Below are 26,606 nucleotides of genomic sequence, written 5' to 3'. Positions count from 1 at the left end.
TACCCCCGGTTCCTTCCCTCTCTTTCTCTTTGTCACCATGTACCCCCGGTTCCTTCCCTCTCTTTCCCTGTCCCTTTGTCACCATGTACCCCCGGTTCCTTCCCTCCCTGTCTCTTTGTCACCATGTACCCCCGGTTCCTTCCCTCCCTGTCTCTTTGTCACCATGTACCCCCCCCCCCCCCCGGTTCCATTCCTTTCTTTCCTTTGTCTGTCCGTGGCACATACTCAGAAATAATCATGCCCTCCCTCCCATTGCTCCACCCCTATCTCTTTACATGTTCCGTCTCCACCTCTCCACCTCTCCTCTCTTATTTATTTTCCTTGTTCCCGCTCTTTATTTCTCACTCCCTCTGTCATTAAAGCCCCTGGTAAAAGGGTTGCTATAGAAACATATTTATTTGGAAATGAAGGGAAGAGAATAATTTCTACGCTCTCTCTCTCTCTCTCTGTCTCTGTCTCTCTCTCTCTCTCTCTCTGTCTGTCTGTCCGTTTGTCGCTCTGTGTGTATGTGTCGTTTTCTCTTTGTCCCTCTTCTCCCGGGCTAATCTCCCATATTTCACATCTCAAGTGCTTTATTTGTATTGAACCACCTTTACAGACGTCGTTACCATGGCTACAGCCAGTGAGGACCACTGACACAATGATAGACACACAGTGGCCATGACAACCCCTTGGAGCAGTGCAGGGTGATATGATAATTCCTGGTCAAAGTGTCTGACACGTTATGAGATGACATGAATACGCTGGGCTTTTCACAACTCCTCTCTTCAAGATAACCCAGCCCGTCCTTTCTGAAACGAGCATGCAAATGAACGACAAAGAATACTTGAAGGGTAACCAAGGGTGACCACCACGGACTAACAATGTCAGGCCGCTTCGAACCCTGATCAAGGGCTACGCTATACAGAATTATCAAAGTGGAGTTTTGTGGTAACATAGGTCCTCGGTCAAGGGATATTTTGTTTCGTACTCTGAATTAGCTAGCAAAATCAATATCGTTATGAATCGATAATTCACCAGAGTGATTTCCAAATAAGCGACTGTGACTGTGTTGAACTGTGTTTGGGAAGTAAAGATAAACATGGTTTTAAAAAGGTGGTGGTAATATTTCATTCATTACAGGAAAACAAATCGTTGGCCGGTTAATTTACCGGCGGCTCAGCGTACCAAGAGACCAATGTTCACGTGAATACGGATTATTTACAGGGACACACAACATCCTGAAATATATGTAGATGTCTTTGTTAGAAAGAATACTGTGTTTCCCTTGACGGAGTAATGCTGAATGTAAAATAAAAAGGGCTCAACTTACACAACTCTCTCCTATGGAATTGATGTGAATGAGCTGCATGTAGCCATATCCTTCCAACCAACATTTTAAAAAAAAAAACGATTAGGGTAATAAAAACAACAACAGTTGAACCGTTAACTAAATATGTTCCCATTTTTACTGCAGGCTAAATGGCTGTATGGCTAGCAGTGTAGACCAGGCCCATAACTGTAGGTTTATTAGTTAGATGGCTAGCTGTAATGTTGTTATCGTAGAGAGAGAGAGAGACGGATGGAGCGACACAAATCTCCCTACCCTTCTCGAGGAGAAACTCCGAGAACGAGAAATCAAATGACATCATCACCCGGCGGCCACATTCCTACAGGGGGAGGAGGGTGGAATAGAGGGATAGGGGATGGAGGGAAGGATGGTGGAGGAGAAGGGGACAGTGGGCGAAGAGGGGGAGGGGGAATGTCCCAAAACTTTTGAGGGAGAAAAACACAGCCCAACGACAGCAGTGAATCCCATCTCGTGTGTGTGTGTGTGTGTGTGTGTGTGTGTGTGTGTGTGTGTGTGTGTGTGTGTGTGTGTGTGTGTGTGTGTGTGTGTGTGTGTGTGTGTGTGTATGTATGTGGTTGCAGGTCTGTGTGTGTGTGTACAGGGTGGCTGTACTCTTCCTTCATCATGTGCTCTTTTAATTCATGTGCTTCTTCTTCTGACCCCTCCCCCTCTCCTTTTTTCTCCTCTCCTTTCCACTGACTAAAGGAATGCAATAACCACATCTGGAACTTATTAGAGAGAGAGAGGGGGGAGAATTGAGCTTAGCTAGCAGAAAAAAAGGAGGATAAATGGAAGGACAGAGAGAAGGGAAAGAGAAAAACTGAGGGAGGGTAAAAAATAAAACTGAAAAAAGAGGGAGAAGAAGAGAAGTTTCAACAGTGATTAATGCCAATTAATTCTAGTCTAAGCCAAGGCATGTGCAGAGGCATCTTCTAAGGCCCAGAGCTCAGGGAAGGAGAGAGAGGCCTCAGATGTGGGTTAAAGAATTCTGATTTGAGAGTAGCACTTTGAACTCTCTCTTCCATATTCTATGTCAATGAGGTGTGTGTGTGTGTGTGTGTGTGTGTGTGTGTGTGTGTGTGTGTGTGTGTGTGTGTGTGTGTGTGTGTGTGTGTGTGTGTGTGTGGCCAACTGTCCCTACAGAGCAGCCAGTCAGGCTTGAGTAATTGTCCCTTTCTCTCCCCCTGGCCCCCAACCCCTCCCTCTCCCTCCCTATTCCTGCCTTTCTCTCTCTCTCTCTCTCTCTCTCTTTCTCTCTCTCTCTCTCTCTCTCTCTCTCTCTCTCTCTCTCCCCCGCTTTCTTTCTTTTCATCCCCCACTACAACCACCCTCCGAATAAAAACTCTAATCGGTCTTGATCTGGGCCCCCTCGACTTCACCCACCTGCCCACCAGACCACCCTCCCCACTATCGCCACACCAGAACACAACTTTTTACCACCCCTCCCCCGACCCCCAAATTGTCTCTCTGCAAAACGTAGACACACACAGTTAGAAAACATGGCAAAGAGGCTCAGTCAGATGTGTCTCTTTCTCTCTTCTATTCCTCTCTCTCTTTCTCTCTCTCTCTCGCTTTCTCTCGACCCTCTTTCTCTCCCTCTCTCTGTCCCTTTCTCTCTCGCTTTGTGGTTTTAAAAACTCCATTGGTTAGGCCAGTCAAACAGCTTTAGTAGGGTCTTTAACATCTACTGCTATAGGCCCGGACGGCTTGCTACATAATGCTATAATTTAATATGTTTCATTTATTACACACATAAATTTAGATTATTTTATAGATGAGTATACTATACATGATAAACAATGAGCCTCAATAGGCGTAATCTAATTTGTAGTTTTCTAGCAAGTTTCATTGTCTGTTTTTGTACCTTTACAATAAACAATAGGACAGCCCTACTACTATGTAGTAGTATGTCTGCTTCCAACTCACACCCTCAAACACCCTCAAACACATAAATCCCCTGAACGCAGCTCACTTTCCACCCCACGTTCCAGCTCACACTCTCAAACACCTAGATCCCCTTAACGCAGCTCACTCTCCAGATCCTAATCACCTGAATTCTAAACACCTGTTCACACACCTGGAGGTCATTATCACACACTATTTAGTTCAGTTCTTTGCATCCCATCACTAATGATGCCTTTTGCCTATTCCCTGCCTGTACTTTAGCCTATCGGATTTCCCGTTACCTACCTATTGCCTGATCTCCCGGACTACGTTACTAGCCTTTGCCCTGCCTGTACTGTTGCCCTTTTTGACCCCCTGTGTATGACCTTCTGCCTGCCCCTGGACCCAGCTACCTGCCTCCTCCTGTGGTCCTTTGCAATAAGCACCTGCTGCGCCCTGCGCTTGAATCCAGCTCTCTGTCTCCCCTCGTGTTCATTACATTATGTGTCAAAATTAGTTTTAAAGCGTCAATTCACATTGTGTTGACATTGAACGTCACACTGTAGCATAGCCATAACTAATGTGAAGAAAATGCAAACTATTGCTTGATTACATTATGGAATTGTGAGTATATCTCATTGTTACATCCACATTATGAATAGACCCACACGTGACTTAAACTACACAGTCTCATGAGCTACATGTTCCATTTCAATGTTTCTTTTAGCAATATTTACACAAAAAAACGTTGAAACAGAATATGTAGCTCATGAGACTGGGTTGGGTTGTTTGGTCGGTAGTGTGTGTGTGTGTGTGTGTGTGTGTGTGTGTGTGTGTGTGTGTGTGTGTGTGTGTGTGTGTGTGTGTGTGTGAATATATGGATGTGTGTGTGTGTGTCTGACAAAACCCTCCCTTGTTTCTGATACACCCATTTTCTGCAAAACGTTAATCATGACCTCATCCTCCCTCCACCTATCCAATGAATTGGGGTACATAACCTCATCATTCCCTTTCAGGCCATATCATCCATATTCACCTTTACTATCTTATCCATTCAATATGGTATATCGTCTCTGTTTCCTATGTGTGGACGGCGGTTGGTGATACTTAAATATCTGAAATTCAGAAACGACAAAACAATGCCAGTCTAGTGTATACATGAAGTAGATGTGACATTGTTCATTAAGGACAGAGGCTGACAAATGTTGCACCTGCACTGAGGCCTTTGTTATAGCAGTCTAGGTAGGTACATTAGCAACACCAAGTTGCAGTGTCACAAAATGACCAGGTGTAGGCTACTAACAACAATTGCAATTTCATGGATTATAAAGAGTCTTTGCAGGACATACATTTACATTTCATACCATATGAAATGCCTGTTAAGAAAACTAGAATTGTAGAATAGTTTTGATCTTCAAGTGTTTTGAGAGCAGTGTTTTGGACAGGCAGTTGGAAGAGTATAGCCTACACATGAATGATAAAATTGTGACATTGTACCGTTGCCATAATGAGCGCAGTGTGTGACACATAGTTTACAGCCACGTAACTAACACGTGTGTGTGTGTGTGTGTGTGTGTGTGTGTGTGTGTGTGTGTGTGGCTTGTAGCAGAACCACTCATGTGCACTGATGGATTTATGAGAGAGAAAACTGCTGTCAGGGAGCCGAGGAGGGCTCCCTGCAGAAAAACATCAAGAATTTGCATGTTGATTTGGGTTGAAGGGGTTACATTGTATTTAGTGTGTGTGTGTGTGTGTGTGTGTGTGTGTGTGTGTGTGTGTGTGAGTGAGTGAGTGAGTGAGTGAGTGAGTGAGTGAGTGAGTGAGTGAGTGCATGCATGCATGCATGCTTCAGCTTCGATCCATGTGAATAAGATGTATTAGTATGTTTTGTAGTGTGTAATGACCATTCATAACGATTACTGTTTATAGCTGCCACACTATAGGCCACCTGTCAGTTGTTTTACAGGATTAGGCAGTGAAAAGGTGATACAATACTAACATTTAGCATTCCGTGTATAGTTATACTAGTATACTAATATTGTGTATGGATGTTGAGTGAAGGACAAAAGAGTTGCGCTAGCCTATAGTGATCTAAAAAGAGACACAGGCTACATGGATGACATCATCCTATATAGACCTTTCAAACACGCCCCTTACCTACGATAAAGTGCTAGGCTGGTCAGTACCTGCGCGTGCCCGCACATTCACAGTACACGCACTCTCTGACTGTCACGCACAACAAGGTAGACAATGAAAAGGGAGGGTTGCCTTGTGCCGTGCGCGAGCACAAGGAAGATGCTGTAATCGAACAGGTAGTCTAAGAAATCACGTCCACCTTGAGCACATGTCTCCTAGCAACTACGTTATAACAATAGCTGTTATACCTGTCAATGCACATATATTAAAGATATGTCATCTAGATGACATTAGGGGTATTATACGTGAAGCTATGGTGGCCATACCTCGATTCGAAATGAAATACATGGCGAAAAAAAGTATCCATTCCAATCTTTGTGTCGCGCGCACGAGCAGAGCAGGATACAGCGGCAGCTACGCATGGCAAGCTGGAGACCGTCTACAATGGCCTTAGTGTGTGTGTATGTGTGCGTGTGTGTTATTAGGCTACAATTATATCTCAGGCACCAATAAAAAAATGGCAAGCAACGTTTGAATGATTGACACAAGCCGTTCCCAAATTACAATATCAAGCACCTTTGGTCAATAGTTTTAGACGCGCACTGTCATTCGAATCACGTCATTTCTGCCTAACATCATTTTTGAAAAAGGCAATAGGCTACTGTATGCACAGGACTAAGGTCATATGGTAGATACTAGATTTTCGCACCAATCAGGCCATGATCATGTTAGACACACACACACTGTGGAATAGCCTACCATTCACACTGCCCCGCATATGACAAACTCGAGGCCATATACGCAGAAAAGAGGAGCATCTACTTCTATCGCTCTCTCACATACACACACACGCGCGCGCACACACACAAGCACATAACTGAAACGAATCTAGAGCAACTTTCCCTCTCATCAAGTTTAACAAGCCTCGGTATTGTTCGACAACATGAAACAGTGTCTCGTTTATTAGGGAAGGTAACCCTTATCTTACCACGGTGAAAACTCAACGCCAAACTCAGGAGCAGAAGCCTATGCATCGTTCAGAAGACCAGCAAGCCCGTTAGCTCAATTCTCCGTGAGGACAGCATCAAAAAACCCCGTTGGATTTTATTCACCACTATCGGGCAATTGTAATCCTTCCAGTGAATATATGTGACGATTTTCGTCGTTATCCACCTCCCCTTTCTACTCTCTTTTTTACGGTTTAGATCATTTCTCCGTTTTTTCCTCCTCTCTCCTTTTTGCTGTCTGCTCTTGCGTGCTCGGCGACGGTCCGTTTTCTCATTAGCGGCGCAGTCCTTTCTCTCTCGCTCTCTCCTCTCACGTACGTCAGCACCACAGCACACACCCCTCCTCTTTCTAGTCTGAATCTCGCAGTAGATGGTAGTGATACCTCTATTATATGTTCATGTCTTTGTCACCAGAGAAAAACTACACGAATTCGTCCATAATGTTTGTTGGATTTTTGCCATTATCTCTGTGTTTGTCTATTTAAGAGAGATTGAGTAATAGGTCACAGATCTAATGACATGTCATGGTAATGGAGTGCTGGTTAAGTTGAATCATTCTGCAAGCAAATCCTTCTGCAAACATTCTGCATGGCAAAACCAAGTTCTGCCCCAGAAGAGGCAGCGTCTGTCTCCTCCTTTCTCTCAAAGTAATGATGAAGTAGAGGCTATATAGCCTATTATAGCCAGCTACATAGGCTATACATACATGTAGTTTTCAATGTCCCCATTGCGCCTGTATAGTGGGCTGTAGGCTGCTCTCACATCCATCTCTCTCGGCTTTGCATCAGCCTAGGCTACAACGCGGTGTTGGAGCGCCCTCAAGTGCACTGACTCAATAATTACTCCCAAACAACTGGAAACACTATTAAAATGCCTACACACGGATGCACCTCGTAGAAACAACACATTAAGTTACACAAATGTATTCACTGAAACATATAGCCACTATAATTAGGGTTCCAGGTATTGTCATCATTAAATTGTTCTGCTGTTGGACCGTTATTGCATGTCCAGCTTATTCACTGGACTGGCATTGATGTATTTTTACTAAATAAGTGATTCATTTTCTACCATTACTCAGAGGATCTACTTGAGAAAAAATATATTGGAATGGATTGTTTGTGCGGTGAAATAAATCTGGCTATAGTAGCCTAGCCTGAATTGTTGTTATAATTAAGGTCTAGCAAGAATTTCTGTTTTATAATTACCTTGATATTGTAATGCTCAATAAGTGGTCGAATATGCTATTCTATCAGGTAAATATATATATATTTAAACGTATCATTGTTTATTTGATATCAATTATTATTATGGTTAGGCTATGTGATAAATACAAGTATAGCCTACATATCATGTGGTGTAGAGATGTAGTGAAGTGCAGTATTATATTTAGAACATTTAGAAGGATGCATTGAATGAAAAGGTGGCTGCAGTTTATTATCGGACACTATTAATTACATCATACATTTTCTGTAATAAAAAAACCGCAGGTCTGCCATGTGGCACCCAGAGGTGACCCATCTCTGCCGGGACTCGAACCCGGAGCCTCTGGATTAGAAGTCCAGCGCGCTATTCCATTGCGCCACAGAGACTGCGCCAATAAACATGATTCCGGCACGGTTTAGATACTCACATCCTTCTATGTCGACGCTTTCAGCATCCCTGCAGCATCAGGACCACTCTTCTTGGACATTTTGGCTCTAAGAAAAAGGCCGGTAGAGGGCGCTGTACGCGGTCTCTTCAATGCAATTGGCACGCTCGAGCTTCTCTCCAGAGCCAAAATGGCGATGTGGTGAACATGTATTTAATTTAGGCTTTAATAAAAGGCGTTGTGCAATAAGGAGCTTGAAAGACAATAGCCAAATAATTGTGTGGAATAGTAGATATAGCTTGCGTCGTTACATCATCCTCCTTTTCTGTATACTAACTGAGGGATTTTATTATTTTGGTGAATCCGCACAGAATAAAACACGCTCAATCAAGTAAACGGTCTGTAAACTACTGTTACTTTCTCATTATTTTAGCGTAATTTGTTCAAATTTTTATCAACCATCACACCATGCACGGATGGGTGGAAAGTGGACAGACAGCATCGACAGCACTCAGCGTCTGTACCAGAATCTTAAGTAGCCCCAGCTACATTGCACCGCGGTTGCATCATAACATCCCCATTGGACATTCCTTTTTCATAAGGTTCCATACGGGATAGATTATGATGATTGAAAACATTTGAATTTAGCTTTACTGCTGTCAGCCAATAGAAATGCATTGAAAAAAATATTCACTACATGGAACAACAGATAGTAAAACCAAAAAAATTCAAGGAAGTTTGTTCTGAAGATTATTATCATAATTTTGTTTTACATGTAGTTATTTTATTTTATTTTAATTAATCAAATTGATTTACAAAGCCCTTTTTACATCAGCTGATGTCACAAAGTTCTATACAGAAACCCAGCCTAAAACCCAAAACACCAAGCAATGCAGATGTAGAGCATGGTGGCTAGGAAAAACTCCCTAGAAAGCCAGGAACCTAGGAAGAAACCTAGAGAGGAACCAGGCTCTGAGGGGTGGCCAGTCCTCTTCTGGCTGTACCAGGTGGAGATTATAACAGTACATGGCCAAGATGTTCAAACGTTCATAGATGACCAGCAGGGTCAAATAACAATAATCACAGTGGTTGTAGAGGGTGCAACAGGTCAGCACCTTAGGAGTAAATGTCAGTTGGTTTTTCATAGACAATCATTCAGAGTTAGAGACTGCAGGTACGGTAGAGAGAGAGAGTCGAAAACAGCAGGTCCGGGACAAGGTAGCACGTCCGGTGAACAGGTCAGGGTTCCATAGTCGCAGGCAGAACAGTTGAAACTGGAGCAGCTGCACAACCAGGTGGACTGGGGACAGCAAGGAGTCATCAGGCCAGGTAGTCCTGAGGCATGGTCCTAGAGATCAAGTCCTCCAAGAGAAGAGAAAGAAAAAGAGAGAATTAGAGGGAGCATACTTAAATTCACACAGGACACCAGATAAGACGGGAAAAATACTCCAGATATTACAGACTGACCCTAGGGCTCAGGTCCTCCGAGAGAAGAGAATTAAAAAGAGAACGAGAGAAAGAGAGAGAGAGAATTAGAGGCATACTTAAATTCACACAGGACACCGGATAAGACAGGAGAAATACTCCAGATATAACAGACTGACCCTAGCCCACCGACACAAACTATTGCAGCATAATTACTGGAGGCTGAGAAAGGAGGGGTCGGGAGACACTGTGGCCCTGTCCGACTATACCCCCGGACTGGGCCAACCAGGCAGGATATAACCCCACCCACTTTGCCAAAGTACAGCCCCCACACCACTAGAGGGATATCTTCAACCACCGACTTACTACCCTGAGACAAGGCAGAGTATAGCCCACAAAGATCTCCCCCACGGCACAAACCCGAAGGGGGCGCCATCCCAGACAGGAAGATCACGTCAGAGACTCAACCCACTCAAGTGACGCACCCCTTTCAGGCACTAAACTATCTCTATATATACTTCCATCATTTTTAAAAACTGGTACTGGGGACCTTTAGAAGAGTCTTGTGAGGCTTGTGTTCGTGAGAGTCTCATTGTTTATGTGAGAGTCTCAGCTTTCAATAATTTTATTTAACCAGGTAGGCCAGTTGAGAACAAGTTCTCATTTACAACTGCGACCTGGCCAAGATAAAGCAAAGCAGTGCGACACAAACAACAACACAGAGCATGGTGGGATAACACATGGGATAAACACATGGGATAAACAAACGTACAGTCAATAATACAATTGAAAAATCTATATACAGTGTGTGCAAATGTAGTAAGATAGAGTGGTAATAGTTGCTAGGCCAAACTGTTTGGACTCTATGTACATTTTTGTGAGAAGACCGGATTTCGGGATGTCTCATTGTCTGACAAACACCGCTCTAGATCTGCCACCTTTCACTGCAGATGTGGAAGGGCGAGCTCTAGATCTGCCACCATTCACTGCAGATGTGGAAGGGCGAGATCGGTGTATGCGGTGAATTGAGAAGCAGCCCATGAAACGTTTGTATTATGTTAATTAGATTTCCTCAGGGCGCGACCATTGTAGGCCAAGGGTTCAAACATAACTGTCCTCCTGGTCAGAGTTCTATTCCTACTATGGTCTTTAGGACCAACTACTAAGGTGGTTTTCAGAAGTCTTTTTTTCAGGTGGCATCCTGTCCTTTGACTGGCGCTATACAGGTGCTCACTGCATATTGATACCTTACTCACAGTACTCAAATGATTCATCATTGTACCTGAAACATCAGAAATGAGAGGACTGACATTGTATAGCTGTTGTCACAGTTATAGTCCTTAATATTTCACACACGACTTAATCCGGAAAAACTCTGGGCCATAGTTATAGCCTTTAAATAGGCCAAAGTTTTTCTTGGTCAGGCCACAAAGTCAGATAAAACTAAGGGTCACATAACAACAGAAAAATCTGCCAACAGAAGAATCTCTTCACAATTTCTATCTTGTTTAATATGAACACTCATCCACAAATAGCCTTGTATTGGCCTTTGAGTGGTGGAGGAGCAGGAAGTAGAATAGTATTCACCCGTAGTAGAGCTGGTGGTCTTCTGTGGCCTGATTGGCTGGGAGCCAGCTGCAGTTCATGGCCTTAGAGGAGTAGATGGAACACAGGAAGTTCATCATCATCTCTGTTATAAGAGAGAGAGATTTACACCCAAGTCAATTACATTAACTTAACTCTATAATATATAGGGCGATTTGGAACAGACCCTTAGTCTGGGTGATGGGTTTGTTGGTTGGTTTGGTCTTTTATGTAAATGTACTGTATATGCCTGTGGAAAATAATTTGACCTTAAATTTGCCCAGCAAAACTTTAAATAAATATTATTCAGTGCCAGACTACAAGTGCTGCTGCTAGGGGTGGGAGGAATAAGGTATTTGTATAACTGCAGCACACCTGTAGAAGCATCAGAAAACAAGTGGGCAGACAGCCATACATGTTCAACAGACATCTCTATTCGGTTCCATGAACGCTTCATGCAGAACTCGTTCATCCAAGATAAAGTCGCATTTCTTGGTGATAGGAGCTCTAAATAAAGAAACAATAGCAACACTTTTTATGGTCATGCTCAAGGGGTTTTAATTAAGCAACAAGGCCCGAGGAGGTGTGGTATATGGCCAATACACCACGGCTAAGGGTTGATCATAAGCGCGACGCAACGCAGAGAATTTGTATGAGAATTTCACATACAACCTTTTGGGAGATTTCATAGCAGGACAAGAGGGAGAAGAAAATACTTTCATTCCATTTATACCAGATCTGGCTTGTTTATATTCAAAATCAATTGTTGACCAATCCACAGACCAAACCAAAGGTTATAAAACAAAGATATCCAATCAGGTTGAACCAGCCAACATCCTCTAGGAAGGGGGTCACATCTAGGTGTGGTAATTTAAGGGAGTGGGCTCGGTTACAATAGAGATAATTCCTTTGAGTACAAAAGAGATTGTACCATACAGCGTCGTCAGAGTTCACTCTGAAAAACTACACTTTACAACAAAGATCATACATCCATATAGATGGCATCAAAGTTTTAGATAGATACCAAACATAGCTGCAGTAATTTTATCCTATAAGCCCATAGAAGTCTTTGGCCATTTGCCATGAGGCCAGAGGTGGCAGAGTGCACAGTTTAGGGCCGAGCCTACAAGACCAATCCTCCATACAGAATCTTTCCAGATTCTTGATATCTTTCATCTGCGCTTATGGACTGCTCTCTTCAACTCAAACCAATAGAGTTCAAGTCCAGAGACTGATATGGCCATAGCAAAATGTTGATTTTTTTGTTGTTGGTCAATTAACAATTTCTTTGTGGATTTTGATATGTGCTCAGGGTTACTGTCTTGCTGGAAGACTCACTTGTGACATGGCATGTGTATTTGGAAAAAGTACTCATTTGTCATATTTGAGTAAAAGTGAAGATGCCTTAACAGAAAATGACTCAAGTAAAAGTAAAAGTCATCCAGTAAAATGATGAAATAAATAAAAGCTGAAATAAGTCATTCTCTCTACTATTATTCTGACACTTCACATTCTTAAAATAAAGTGGTGATCCTGACTGACATTAGACAGTTTTTTTTTACTAGGATTACATGTTAGGAATTGTGAAAAACTGAGTTTAAATGTATCTGGCTAAGGTGTATGTAAACTTCTGACTTCAACTGTATATAAAATAAATATTAACCCATCTACCACCCCCCCTCTTCGGAGAACACATATCTTGTTTGTTTTTTTACAAGTTTTCTGCTACATATACTGTACATACATTTTACATACAGTGTACATTATACATACACATTTAGCATACATGGTACTTTTATATAAAGCAATCACATAATAATAATACATTACCAAACATAAACTCTTTAATCCCGCCCCTCAGCCACTCTCAGCCCATCCTCCCTATCGCCATAGACCACCCTTGTTTGGTTTCCAAGTGCCATATATTTTTCAATTGTGCTGTGATGTTTTAGACATTTTGAACCTTTCTAATCGTATTGTATCTAACAATGAAAACCTATCCTACAAATATTATTATATTATTTATTGACTTGTAAGTGAATGTTGTGTTGTTTTTACGATCCCTTTTTTACAGTGACGAGAAACAAGCTATATCCGGGTCACGGCACCAATGTAACAGTTTAACTTTCGTCCGTCCCCTCGCCCCGACCCGGGCTTAAACCAGGAACCCTCTGTGCACACACAGACAACAGTCACCCACGAAGCATCGTTACCCATCGCGCCACAAAAGCCGCGGCCCTTGCCGAGCAAGGGGAACACCTACTTCAGGTCTCAGAGCAAGTGACGTCCCCGATTGAAACGCTATTAGCGCGCACCACCGCTAACTAGCTAGCCATTTCACATCGGTTACAGGGGCAATACCAGAATAAATGATCTAGTTATTCTGTCTTTTCACAGAAAAATCTACAGAGCTGAGATTGTTGTTTGCCCCATATAGCATTCTGTTGGTGGCAAGAATTTTGTGTAATAATTTCATATGAAAAACTCAAAATGTTGCATCAAGTGTTGTTTTTTGTACCAGTTCATAAACCATGTGCCAGGGAATCGGTACATTGAAAATCTATTCCCCCAAAAAACTACTTATGTAGTACTTTAAAGTATTTTTACTTAATACTTACACCACTGTTCAGAGGGTGAATTGGCAAGACAAAATATTTAAGTGCCTTTGAACGGGGTATGGTAGTAGTTGCCAGGCGCACCGGTTTGAGTGTCTCAAGAACTGCAACGCTGCTGGGTTTTCACGCTCAACAGTTTCCCTTGTGAATCAAGAATGGTCCACCACCCACAGGACATCCAGCTAACTTGACACAACTGTGGGAAGCATTGGCATCAACATGGGCCAGCATCCCTGTGGAACGCTTTCAATACCTTGTAGAGTCCATGCCTCGACGAATTGAGGCTGTTCTGAGGGAAAAAGGGGGTGCAACTCAACATTAGGAAGGTGTTCCTAATGTTTTGTACAGTCAGTGTACCTTTGGGGTACTGTTGTTTTGGCTGTCGTTAAGAGTTTCCCTCAGTATGTGAGTCACGTAGAGCAGTGGTTCCCAAACGTTATATAGTCCCGTACCCCTTCAAACATTCAACCTCCAGCTGCGTACCCCCTCTAGCACCAGGGTCAGCGCACTCTCAAGTGTTGTTTTTTTGCCATCATTGTAAGCCTGTCACACACACATTATATGATACATTTATTAAACATAAGAATGAGTGTGAGTTTTTGTCACAACGTGGTTCGTGGGAAGTGACAAAGAGCTCCTATAGGACCAGGACACAAATAATAATAATCAATAATTTTGCTCTTTATTTAACCATCTTACATATAAAACATTATTTGTTCATCTAAAATTGTGAAACTCATCACAGGTTAATGAGAAGGGTGTGCTTGAAAGGATGCACATAACTCTGCAATGTTGGGTTGAATTGGAGAGAATCTCAGTCTTAAATCATTTTCCACACACAGTCTGTACCTGTATTTAGTTTTCATGCTAGTGAGGGCCGAGAATCCACTCTCACATAGGTACACCCAGATAGACCAGTCATGTGAGAAAATCGTTATCATGCAAGGGGACAGACAAGTGAAAACTATGGTCAGTAAAGAAAACGCTAAGCGCGTCTCTCAATTTAAAGAAAACGTGCCAATATTTTGCCCCTTGATAACCAGCGCACTTCTGTATTTTGTAAAAGCGTTACATGATCGCTGCCCATATCATAGCATAGTGCAGAAAATACACAATAGTTCAGGGGCCTTGCTTTAATAAAGTTAACCATTTTCACTGTAGTGTCCAAAACGTATTTCAAGCTGTCAGGCATTCCTTTGGCAGCAAGAGCCTCTCGTGGATGCTGCAGTGTACCCAAGTGGCGTCGGGAGCAACTGCTTACACGTATGTTAACACTCCACTGTCTCCCTGTCATGGCTTTTGCACCATCAGTACAGATACCAACACATCTTGACCACCAAAGTCCATTTGATGTCACAAAGCTGTCCAGTACTTTAAAAATATCCTTTCCTGTTGTCCTGGTTTCCAGTGGTTTGCAGAAGAGGATGTCTGCCTTAATTGACACCCCATAAACGTAAAACATACATATACCAGGAGCTGTGCCAGGCCTGCCACGTCTGTTGACTCATACAGCTGTAACACATAGAATTCACTGGCTTGTATGTGAAGCAGTAATTGTTTCAAAACATATCCTGCCATGTCAACGATGCGCCGTGATGCAGCGTTGTTTGATGAAGGCATTGTCTGTATAGTTTTTTTGGCCTTTTCCCCCAGCATTGTCCCAGCCATATATGTGGCAGCAGGAAGAATTAAGTCCTCCACAATAGTATGGGGCTTGCCTGTCTCAGCCACTGGTAGCTCACCATATAACTCTTCCAGCCCCTTCTTATTAATGGTATCTGTTGCTTTTATACATGTCTTACTACTCAAAAGTCTCTTAATTATCGCTCAAAAAAATTCCATGGCTTATTTTTCAAATTGGCATGTTTTGTTTCTAAATGTCTGCGCAAGAGTGAAGGTTTCTTCGAGTTGTGAGACAGTACTTTTGCACATGTAACACACTGTGGCTGAGGAAATGCACTACCCCAAATCAATGTAGTTCTCATCATATTTGCGCCTCTTTGATGGTCCAACGTCCCTGTCTGATGTTCGGAGCTTTCTCGGGTAAGGTGTCAATAGCTCTTCGGCTGCATCAGATTCGCAACTGTCAGTGTCGATGCTAGCTGGGCTAACAACAAATGTAGAATTACTGATGCTAGCATTGGATGTGCTCGTGGAAGCAGAACAACTTGTGTCATTGACAGGTGCAGGTGTAGTACTGCTGGTAGTAGCGGCAGTACTACCAGTGGAGCTGGTATGTGTCTCTATGGATGCGGGCCTTACTTTTATTTAACCATTTATCAATTTTCTCGAAAACGGAATGAGCAGCAGCTACCTTTGACTGCATACCGGCCGTTGGTGGAATTCCCGCGAGAGAGTAACAGTTAATGTGATTGGATATTAATTATTTGACTAGTCACCCTGTATTTGACATTGTGTTCTTTCGCTGATCACTAACGTTAGATGGTTTAATTACATTTGTGAAGATGTGAAAATGTGAAGATTTGTATTTTTTACAAAAAATGATATATTTTTGTTTAAAAAAAATGTGAATCACATTTTTATTTGGCGTACCCCCGACGGCATTGCGCGTACCCCGGTTTGGGAATACCTGATGTAGAGGATTGTGAACTTCTGCATTTTTCAGTTCTTGCTCCGACAGGCCTGTGTTCGTGCCGATGTTGTTTTTGAAAATGTACCAGAAAACATAGTGCGAGTGCGGTACAACGTTTCTGTTGCACGACTGAAGGATGAGATAAAATTCTTGAGGATATCCAAAACGATGATTACACATCACTCGCAGCAGTTAAGAAGATCGCTTACTGGATAGGCAGACAGAACAATGTAAGTCTGTGAGTATTTCTGTTTTTAGTTCACATTTCTGTTGGGATAATGGGATGCTATTCCTTTCAAGTGCAATGGGATGTCATCACATCAGATATGAACAGGTCTCTCACATGAAATAGATTTGACCTATTTCAATTGCATCATCTGTATAAATCAAGGATAGTTGGATCAATTAATGATGCATGACTTATTACCACCCAATGAAGACTTGGACATGGAATATGTTACTTTAGATTTGTAACAGTAGTTGAAGAATATCTACATAAGGACTTTATAACACATTAATTAGGCCCATGCACTATTTGGCAACAGTGTGAGATGTGCATACTGGCATGAGGCTTGGCTAACATTTCTATGACTCACAGGCCTGCTTCCTTTTTTCCCAGCAGAGTGCAGTCTTATTGTGACGCACAGGAAAACTTCATGAGTCTGTCTGTGTGTTAACAGGGTGTACAATGTGTGTTCATGTAGGTAGGTGTACAAGTGCGAGAGGCTAGTGATTACACAGTTCTCTAACACCGTGTTTAATAAACATATTTTCTCACATATTGCAGTACTGTTACTTACTGACATGCTCCAACATCAAATCATAAGCAGTAGATGAGTGTGTGTGTGTGTGTGTGTGTGTGTGTGTGTGTGTGTGTGTGTGTGTGTGTGTGTGTGTGTGTGTGTGTGTGTGACCACTACAGCTGGTTTATGTGGACTCTGCCAGGAAGGAATGAATGGGAGTGAGATCCGGAAATCCAATATCAACTCAGACTGACTGCCAATAAAGACAATTTTGTGAGGTCCACAGTAGCGAGATAGGAGACAGACAATCTAACACGTGGATGAAATGTAAGCAGTGTATAGTAAAAATTATAGTATTATAATTGTAAGATAGCAATGTATCAAACTTGCAGGCAAGAACAAAACACACTGGTATGCTGCTTTCAAATAGGGGCTTAATGTCTCAATTCACCTATTTGACTTCCTTTAGTGTTGACCTGTTTTTCATAGTACACATTCTCTTAAGATATAATTATTTGAATCAAGAGTATCAAGCATCGACACGTCACTCACTCAGCGTGAGGGAGGATTTCATCACAGCATCAGTTTCGGGATTTCTCAATTCAATGCCAAATACAGCTACACTCTTCCAACTTTCTCCCATCATATCAGCCACTGTGCTTCTGCCTCTGCATCGCTTGCTCTTTGGGGTTTTACACAGTGTATCTTTTAAGCACTTTGTTGACGACTGCTGATGTACAATGGGCTTCATTTACATTTGATTGATATCACACTGACTATATGTCTAAGGAATCCCTCTGTGAAAATAAAAAGGGAGGTATCACTCACATGACTCAGTTATTTGTTGATGGATTTATTCTCTCAACACCTACACTCTGGATTGATTCTCATCATAGATTAGCAGGTACACGAGGCCTTGCTTGACATGGCCATTGGTTCGTCTGTGAGCATGTTACACTTATCTCTAGTTCGGAACAGACCAGATAACAGGTTTAAGCTGTTCAGCAGGTCCTCTACAAAGTACGTTTCTCCTTTCAGGTTGTTAAAAAGGACTTGGCGATCTTATCAAGGAAGAGTCTCTGCATGTATGGAGGTGTGATGTGAATGATACTCAATGAGTGAGTGTGTGTGGTGATATCAATTAATCATTCATGCAGAAGAATAAGGTTCCATAAGACAGCATGTGAAATTTAAAAAAATAAATAAATAAAAATACGTGTTGCACAAAACATTTCCTTAACACACAAAACTCTAAATATATATTTCACCAACATTTGTACATACTATAGATACACCTGCACAACCTATTTACACATAGCAATTCAGGTTGATAACAATAGAGACACAACAATTTAGCTCACATTAGCAGCATATAGCCCTTGATAGGCATACGGCATCCCAAATGGCACTCTGTTCCCTACATAGTGCACTACTTTTGACCAGAGCCCTATGGGCCCTGGACAAAAGTAACACACCATACATGTAGTGAATAGGGAGCCATTTGGGACACAACTACCTGTATGTCAATGCCCTAAAGTCCCTCCCTAGAGGTCTGGCCTTTTATGGCACAGGTAGTGCACTCATTTCACAGAGGTTCACAGCTTCAAGTACCTCTTTGTCCCCTAAATAATTACATGATCAACCGGGTTGATCAGTCAGATAAAGACTGTGGTGCTGCCTGCACATCTCTTCGGGCACTGCCCACCAATGTCCTATTTGGTCGGGGAGTGAGATTTAGGAGTCCAGCCCCTCGTTTCCTGCACTGGCTTTCTGATAACCTCTGACATTTGACCTAAGACCCCGAGCCTTGGGTTGCAAGGGGTACATGAGAACAGTTCTTAGTATCTGCCTACACACACACACACACACACACACACACACACACAATCCAGAACAATACAGGAGTCAGTGAGTCGATAAGTCCTGACAGTTCCAGGGCAAACAAAAGAAAAGGCGTCTCCATAGTCCATAGTCCACATACTCTCAGTCTGTATCCAACTCGTTAAGGTCGTCCATCGACTGTGGAGCTCCAACTCCTGACACTCTTCAGCAGTACAGTTAGGGTCCACCTTAAGATAGCTTACTTTGAGGGCCGGTCAATGACACTGAAGTCACTTGGCTCCCAGGTCATACCGGGTCAGGTTGTTGCTGTATCTGTCTGTACAGTCGTAATCACTACTGGGTCAGTGTGTAGTCTCTCAGTGATCAGGCTGCATCATGGGAAGAGTATAGTCTTTCTCTAGGCTGATCTTACATTCCACCTCCTCCTCATCCGGGACATAGAGATTGCCTATGGAGCTCTGGAATACAGAGAGAAAAAGTTGGAGTGGCTTAGTGTGTGTTTAGGTCTGAGAATGTGTGTGTGGGGTGTGGGTGTGTCTGAGAATGTGTGTGTGGGGTGTGGGTGTGTCTGAGAATGTGTGGGTAAGGATGATGACCAGATCCAACATCTAATTCCTTGTTGGTTCAACGTAATATCATTGAAATGACATGGAAACAACGTTGATTCAACCAGTATGTGCCTGGTGAGAAGTATTGTAAGAGGAAGTTTAGTATCTACTGCATACACTGATGTTAACATTTCCAGTAAGTGAAGTTCAACAACAGCCCCTTGCTGTTTGACCACTACTAATAGTGAAAGAGACCAGAGGATGTTGTTGTTCTAACCTTCAGTCCCTTATTGCTGTTCAGCATGTCCTTGAAAACCAGTGAGGGATGTGGAATCGTGGGGAAAACCTTCTCTCTGTGCCTGGAAAAGAACCACAAAAGAATTAGCCCCAAATTTAAACCCTGATCACCAAAATTGGCAATTCATTAAGCGAAAACACATTTGCTAGATATCTATAATGTCTATTAAGACATTCAATTAATTCTAAACCCCAACACACACACACACACACACACACACACACACACACACACACACACACACACACATATATAGAACGCAGACAAACGGATATAGTGTATGTTTACTTACTTCATAAAACAACTAATTAAAAGGATGAGGAATAAGAAGACTACAGCTGGAATGACGACAGCAAACACAGTCATCGACCAATCATCCACACCTGAAAAGAATACAAGCAAAACTATCAGTGACCCGGTCTAATTCTAATCTTGACAAGTCTGTTACATTTAGCCAACATTCAATACACAAGTCTGTTACAACGACATATACTATTATAGAGACTATAGACTACTGGTATATTATATATGTTTAATTCTGTTTGTCTTCTATTTTATTTGAAGGGGAACGTTTCAACTATTACAGTACATCACTGTGTTCTGAAAGAGGGAGAGAATGTAGAGAAAGAGGAGAAAGTACCATAGATTTCCTCTTCGCTCCAGTCGCTGCCTCCCTCCCCACACCATTTCGTATAGACTGCTTTAAGCTGGACTCTGTACTGGCATCTCTGGTCATATGAAACCTTCACATGTTTCAATTGTATTTCTTTACTCTGGAAGAAACATACGCAGAACCATGAGTGGAACTCAAGTAGTGGTACACTCGTAGAAAAAAAAGGTGCTATCTAGAACCTAAAAGGGTTATTCGGCTGTCCACATAGGAGAGACCTTTGAAGAACCCTTTTTGGTAACCAGGTAGAACTCTTTTGGGTTCCATGTAAAACCCTTTCCACAGATGGTTCTGCATGGATACCAAAAGGAGTTCTACCTGGAACCAAAAAGGGTTCTCCTATGGGGACAGCCATAGAACCCTTTTGGAATGTTTTTTTTTCTAAGCGCGTACTATTTGACTGACACACACAGACACACAAACAAACAGCAGATGTCCAATGCCCACTCATCCTAACACATTCAGTAGGTCTGTAAAAACAATGTAAACATTGTCCAGTGACTAAAGCTCTATTTTTTTATTGGTGTAATTCACATAAGTGGCCTGTCTCATGTTGACAATAGCAGAACGCCCAACCCTTCATCTGACCCATTTTCTGTCTGCAGCCATCTCAACTTAAGCCTCATTATCTGTTTATAAATCATCAAAATGTATTTTATATCAGTGAGACCAACGTGTATAACAACGGCGCGACCGAGTGACGTCGGCGCAACCCATAATTAACTAGTTGAAATGAAATATGAAACAATAGAAAACACTAAAGCATAAAAACGGACAAAAAAAGACACTTGCCAGGTTGTCAATGTCAATATGAATTTGTTATGAACTAGTTTCACCTGGATCAATAAAGGGAGACGTAAATGTAAATAAAAATATACACACATCCACGAGCAGTTGACACTTGCTGTAGTTAAAGATGTAACTCCAGCAGTGGCCAGCGCCTATGTCCGGAGGGTCCCAGCTCAGGATGAGATTCCTTCCTGTCTCTGTTATCTTCACCTTAGGAGCCGGGGCCTTGACTGAAGAGAATCAGACATACAGTATAACATTAGATAAATGAGAGTATTGGTAATATCAACAATATTTGCATACTTGAGAGTTTAGTAGTATCATGGAATTAGTCATAGGCTGGTGAGATGGTTGAAACTGCAAGAATTTGAATTGTTGCAAAAAAAAATCTATATTTATATATTTTTTGCAACAAATAAAAATTATTGCAGTTAATGATAATGGGACTGGGGTAGGGGAGAGAGAAAAACATGAGCCCCATTCTGCATGGAGAGCTCTGAGCTTTTGTAAGCGGTACGCTCATGATACGCTCTGATCTATTCAGTTGTGGGGGTTGGGAGTCAGACACGCTCTGCTGTACGATAAACAGTTTACTTTGAGTTAAGTCAGGTCACTCTCTCTCTCGGTCCCTCTCCCATAGAGTGTGTTTCAAGTTTGGGGAAGTTCATTTTCACCATTCAAATTCTCCCTTCTAATAAAGCATTCCATGCATCTATCATCGCATTTGCAGACTTATGCAAGATTGCCTACTATTACTAAGGTGATTAGTTGATTGGATAGTCACAATTTAGGCTAATAATATAATTGAATCACTGTTCACAAAAAAAGATTGCAGTGCTCAGTGCATGGCTGAGCGTGTAGAGTAGGCCTAGGCTACAGGATATGTTTAATGCAATTCTACTATACTTGATGTTTTTAATATGACAACAACGACAGGGTAGTATAGGCTACTGCTGACTCTGACAAACAGATCAATAAAAACCACCTTGTCTGCAACCATCTAATCTGGCCTATGAACAGGGGAGACACAAATTGTACATTATGAAATAAGGAGTATTGTTTCAAGTGGCACTGACCCAATGATAAAGGGTGAACATGTGCACAGCGCACTCAATGGGGATATGGCTGATGCTCTCAGCTGGTGCCAATAAGTTGGTTTACTGTTCGCTCAAATTGCGAATTTTGCTAATTAAAAGACAGATTAGAGTCTTTTCATTGTCTTCTCTTTACAGCAACAGGCATTTACTTTCCAAACTATGTTTCCCCACGATGAAATTGGGGGTAGAGGAAGGAAATACATGGGATATTAAAATATACACTGAGTGTACAAAACATTAAGAACACCTGCTCTTTCAATGACAGACTGACCAGGTGAATCCAGGTGAAAGTTATGATCTCTTATTGAGGTCACTTAAAATCCACTTCAATCAGTGTAGATGAAGGGGAGGAGACAGGTTAAAGGTTAACGAAGGATTTTTAAGCCTTGAGACATGGATTGTGTATGTGTTCCATTCAGAGGGTGAATGGGCGAGTCAAAATATTAAAGTGCCTTTGAACGGGGTATGATAGTAGGTACCAGGTGCACTGGTTTGTGTCAAGAACTGCAACGCTGCTGGGTTTTTCACACTGAACAGTTTCCTGTGTGTATCAAGAATGGTCCACCACCCAAAAGACATCCAGCCAACTTGACACAACTGTGGGAAACATTGGAGTCAACATGTGCCAGCATCCCTGTGGAACGCTTTCAACACCTTGTAGATTCTATGCCCAACAAATGAAAACAATTAAAACAAAACAATTATTAAATTAGAAACATGGCATTCTCTCACCCTCGGCTCCCAGGCCTGCTCCTGCTAATGTCAAACATGTAGGCTTACTAGCACACTAAGCAACACAGTGCTGGGCAGGGCGCCTTTCTCCGCAATGTCTCGAAATAGCTGTCCATGGACCTGAAACCGTTTTAATATGCGCAATTTTGTGTTTACTCATTTGATTACAACACCCCTCTTGTTTTCTCTCTCTTCCCCTTCACACACCTGTTGTTATGCAGTAACCTACAAAGAAATGTTTGTTCTATTCACAATGGTTAATTATGTTTAGCAAACAGTCATGAGTTAAATTAACTTAGGCTGTACTAGTGACTTCTGTTAACAAATCTTGTCCCGAATCTTGGCTACTCATCCCATTAGGAATTGTATTTTGTTGTTAACCTGCAAATGCTTTGCTATAAAGGTGATTTTTTCCCAACTAACCCTTCCCCCCCGCGGCTATGTTTACCTCCTGAGTTAAATTTGTTTGAATGGTTTTCAGATCATACCATGAGGATATCGGTAAACATCTGTTTTTAACTGTTAAAAAATGTGGTATGGAGTTATTCTTACCATGATATTTAGGAAGCACCAGGAAGTTATTCTGTACAGATAAGCCATCGAGAGTCCCATTGACCTTGAAGTAGACGTCATATTGAAGGAAGGATCCTCTCAGGTGACATCCTGTCCTCTGACCATCTCTGTACTGGTACTCACTGCATGCTGCTATGTGGGAGGGACCAAGGTACCTGAAACATAAGGGATGAGAGGGATGACAATCTGTCACTGCTCAGCTAAACCGACACAAATATCCGATTTTTTTTAACAGCTGTAACTGGCGTTTCCTGCAATCTAGAGCAAAAAAAATGGCCTTAAATGATAACAAATCAGGTAAAAAACACAATATATATGTTATTATTATTTATTTTTGACATAGTGGCACAGCCAGTACACAAGGTGCCATATATCGCCTCTCTTCCATTCTTTGGGGAGAGCCCTGATTCATTTTTAAATAGTTCTCACCCATAGTAGAGCTGGAGGTCTGAGGCCTGATTGGCTGGGAGCCAGCTGCAGTTCATGGCCTTAGAGGAGTAGAGGGAACACTGGAAGTTCTTCACCAACTCTGTTATAAGAGAGAGAGAGAGAGAGATAGAGGAAGAGAGAGAAAAAACTTTGCCATGAGTCTAGACCACAAAAACACTATCTGACAAAGACTCATGCAGATCTAAATATTGTCCTGATAAAAAAGCAGGTTGGCATTTATTGAGATGACGCATGTACTGGAGGCAGCTCTGCAGAGTGGTCACTAGCTGGCACAGCCACAAAGTCATACAATTAGATTTTAACCATAACCACACTGCTAACCCTAACCTTAATTTAAGACCAAAAAGCACATTTTCGTTTTCAGCTGGCCCAACTAGCGGAAACCACTCAGTTTTGCCTCCAGGGCAAGACTCATGACAATAAAAGCCAATCTGCAATAAAACATGTTAACATGAAGAAACTTTTCTATTCTCTATGGTAACACTTCACTGGGAATTGTGTTCAGCTTTAAGGTCATTGTTTTTATTTGCTGTATGCCTAAAAGCCTTTGTTCAATACTTTGGATAGGCTTATATAAAGTACAAATAAGAACAAGGGCATTTTAAACATGGAAAAACTATATTAATTTCAGCACAATGTTTGTATTACAGTAGACACATTGGATAAAGTTCAGGAGTTCACAAGTCCCAATTCATATTGGGGCAAATTTTAACTTACACTTTAGTTAAAACACATTTCGTGTTTGTAAATTCACTCTAGGCTTTCTACATCGATTTCAGAGAACTCTCGCCTGAGTATTACAGAGCACACAACACCTGTTGAATATGATCACCAACGCTCTGGATAACATGAAAACAGAATAACCGCATCTTCTAGGGCAAGTAAAATGTTCGGAGTGAGGCGTTCTCTCATTTGTGTCTGGAAGTAGCTAGCAAGCTAGTCAGAACACTTGGATCAACCCTACTCCTCGGCCAGAGCGTCCAGTGTGCGCTCTGAACGCTCCGAGAGCGTAATTTTAAGGGATTTAAGGGAATTTTAAGGGATTTAAGGGAATTTACAAAGGGACAATCTGACAACGCTCTGAATTTACAAACGCCCAGAGTCAACGCACCCGTAGTCATGCATTGAGATCAAGTGGAGACTAAGTGAACATTCGAAGTTAGGGTTAGAAATTAGGATTCAACTCACAGTAATTGTTACCTACCTGGGGGTTTAGGTTTACAGATGCTGACAGGTTTGCTTATGGTTCTGCCTGTACATTCGTTGGGGTTTGTTTTCACTGTGTAATTCACTGCATCATTCGTAGTGACAATGTACTCTTTATACAAGCTGAAAGTTGAAATTAATATGGGGTTCTCCTGTGAAAAAAAATGGAATCACTGTCATTTCACATTCTACAAAGTATTAGTGTTAGGTATTTAATATGATGTATATTATTATTGAATAATATAACTTTGTAACAGATGGTTTTATAATAGTTTATGATCGCTTTATATGCATACATAGGCTACGTTTTGCAATTCATTCTGTGCATAAAAAACTGTTTGTATTATAAATCAATTCCAAATGTACTTTTGTTTAATTTTTCCTTTTCATGGGCCTGAGTGCACTCGACTCACCTCTCCGATCGTTGTAGTGACCATGTAGTTCACCTTGCATGATGCATCTAAATTATTTGGTGCGTTCCACGACAGCTTTATACGGAATTCAGACTCCCACGTCAATGACAGGTTGAGCGGCTCAGGGAGAGCTGAAGAGGTGACAAGAGACGAGCAGTGTAAACTACTCTGTATGGCAATGTGATGACCAACTGCTATATATGCTATAATATATATATATATATATATATATATATCATATTTGCTATGCCACACATCTGTCTGGTGTAGGCCCTAGTTCCAATTTCTGAACAATATGACTCACCAGGGCAAAGTAACAAGCCCACACAACAAGACTACATCAATAATAATCATAGTCAATCAATGTCAAATGAATACACGTTTTCATGTAGGCAGAAGTTACAAGGGAATCCAACATGTATTTAAACAGATTATTTTCTCATTATCGAAACTTCTCATTCTGACGTCGGTTTCGGGAAATGGACAGGAAATCCTAGTTTTCCTAAAGTCTTGCCAACTGAAAATCACTAAACAACTGGTGTCATACGACCATTAAAGGTAATGTAAAGTAAATACAATAGCAGTACCTTGCTCAGCTGCAACCTCTAACGCGACCAAATGAATAAAGTATCGTAGAACCAAGAGAAAATCCAAATGTTTCAAAATCATGTTGTCCGGTGCGTAATTTCTGGCAGACTGCGCCTCCTCAAAATCGCCCGGAATTCCAAAGGTAAGACAAGAATTGTCGAGCAGTTGTCTCCCAAACAGAGCGAACAAATAGAAGTGCCTCACGTCCAGATCAATATGAACAAAAGCAAACACCGGATTTACACCCGCGAGCGAGTTATCAATACATTCATACAGTCTATGATTCCATTTCGTGTGACAGCGAGGGCTTCTGTCGCGCATCGGATTGGCAAATAGGGCGGAGTTTGTATGGAGCAATAACTCAAAGCTACGACAGTACAGAATAGGATATCCTTACCATTTTGACAGTGTCAGTCATTCGTTTTCCTCATTGGATAACATCCCCTATAATACACCTCCTCCTGCGTATGAGTATTGTGTAGGCTTGTAGGC

General features: G+C 41.8%; 2 protein-coding genes and 1 non-coding gene across 4 annotated transcripts in view; all 3 read right to left on the bottom strand.

Annotated features, from left to right (window-relative positions):
* kirrel1a (kirre like nephrin family adhesion molecule 1a) overlaps positions 1-6,648 on the bottom strand; it is a 39,864-nt gene extending 33,216 nt beyond the window's left edge. For both annotated transcript variants that reach the window (XM_021577966.2, XM_021577967.2), the window contains exon 1: positions 6,339-6,648. In XM_021577966.2, coding sequence (XP_021433641.2) covers positions 6,339-6,384 — 46 coding nt within the window. In that variant the 5' untranslated portion in view covers positions 6,385-6,648. The remainder of the gene's footprint in view (positions 1-6,338) is intronic.
* A 1,227-nt stretch (positions 6,649-7,875) lies between these two features.
* trnar-ucu lies at positions 7,876-7,949 on the bottom strand. The gene has a single exon. It is a non-coding gene; the product is annotated as a tRNA-Arg (tRNA).
* Positions 7,950-17,745: 9,796 nt separating this feature from the next.
* il13ra1 (interleukin 13 receptor, alpha 1) lies at positions 17,746-26,454 on the bottom strand. Its single transcript, XM_021577965.2, has 10 exons — positions 26,114-26,454; positions 25,527-25,657; positions 25,112-25,265; positions 23,887-23,986; positions 23,437-23,612; positions 21,149-21,285; positions 20,237-20,369; positions 19,889-19,979; positions 19,576-19,657; positions 17,746-19,208 (listed from the first exon to the last, which is right to left on the bottom strand). Exons 1-10 carry the CDS (start codon positions 26,433-26,435, stop codon positions 19,107-19,109), a joined length of 1,428 nt encoding a protein of 475 aa, XP_021433640.2. The 5' UTR covers positions 26,436-26,454; the 3' UTR covers positions 17,746-19,106.
* Positions 26,455-26,606: the final 152 nt, after the last annotated feature.

This window comes from Oncorhynchus mykiss, chromosome 21 (genome assembly GCF_013265735.2).
Source record: "Oncorhynchus mykiss isolate Arlee chromosome 21, USDA_OmykA_1.1, whole genome shotgun sequence".
Taxonomy (NCBI): Eukaryota; Metazoa; Chordata; class Actinopteri; order Salmoniformes; family Salmonidae; genus Oncorhynchus; species Oncorhynchus mykiss.
The sequence above is the reverse complement of the archived record's forward strand: the minus strand, read 5'-3'. Positions and strand labels throughout refer to the sequence as shown.

Coding starts and splice junctions, on each gene's coding strand:
- il13ra1 (XM_021577965.2), bottom strand. CDS start 26,435: ATGCGCGACAGAAGCCCTCGCTGTCACACGAAATGGAATCATAGACTG. Junction 25,266..25,526: donor TCACTACAACGATCGGAGAG/GTGAGTCGAGTG, acceptor TTTTTTTCACAG/GAGAACCCCATATTAATTTC. Junction 21,286..23,436: donor GGTGCTTCCTAAATATCATG/GTAAGAATAACT, acceptor GATTCTCTTCAG/TCAAGGCCCCGGCTCCTAAG.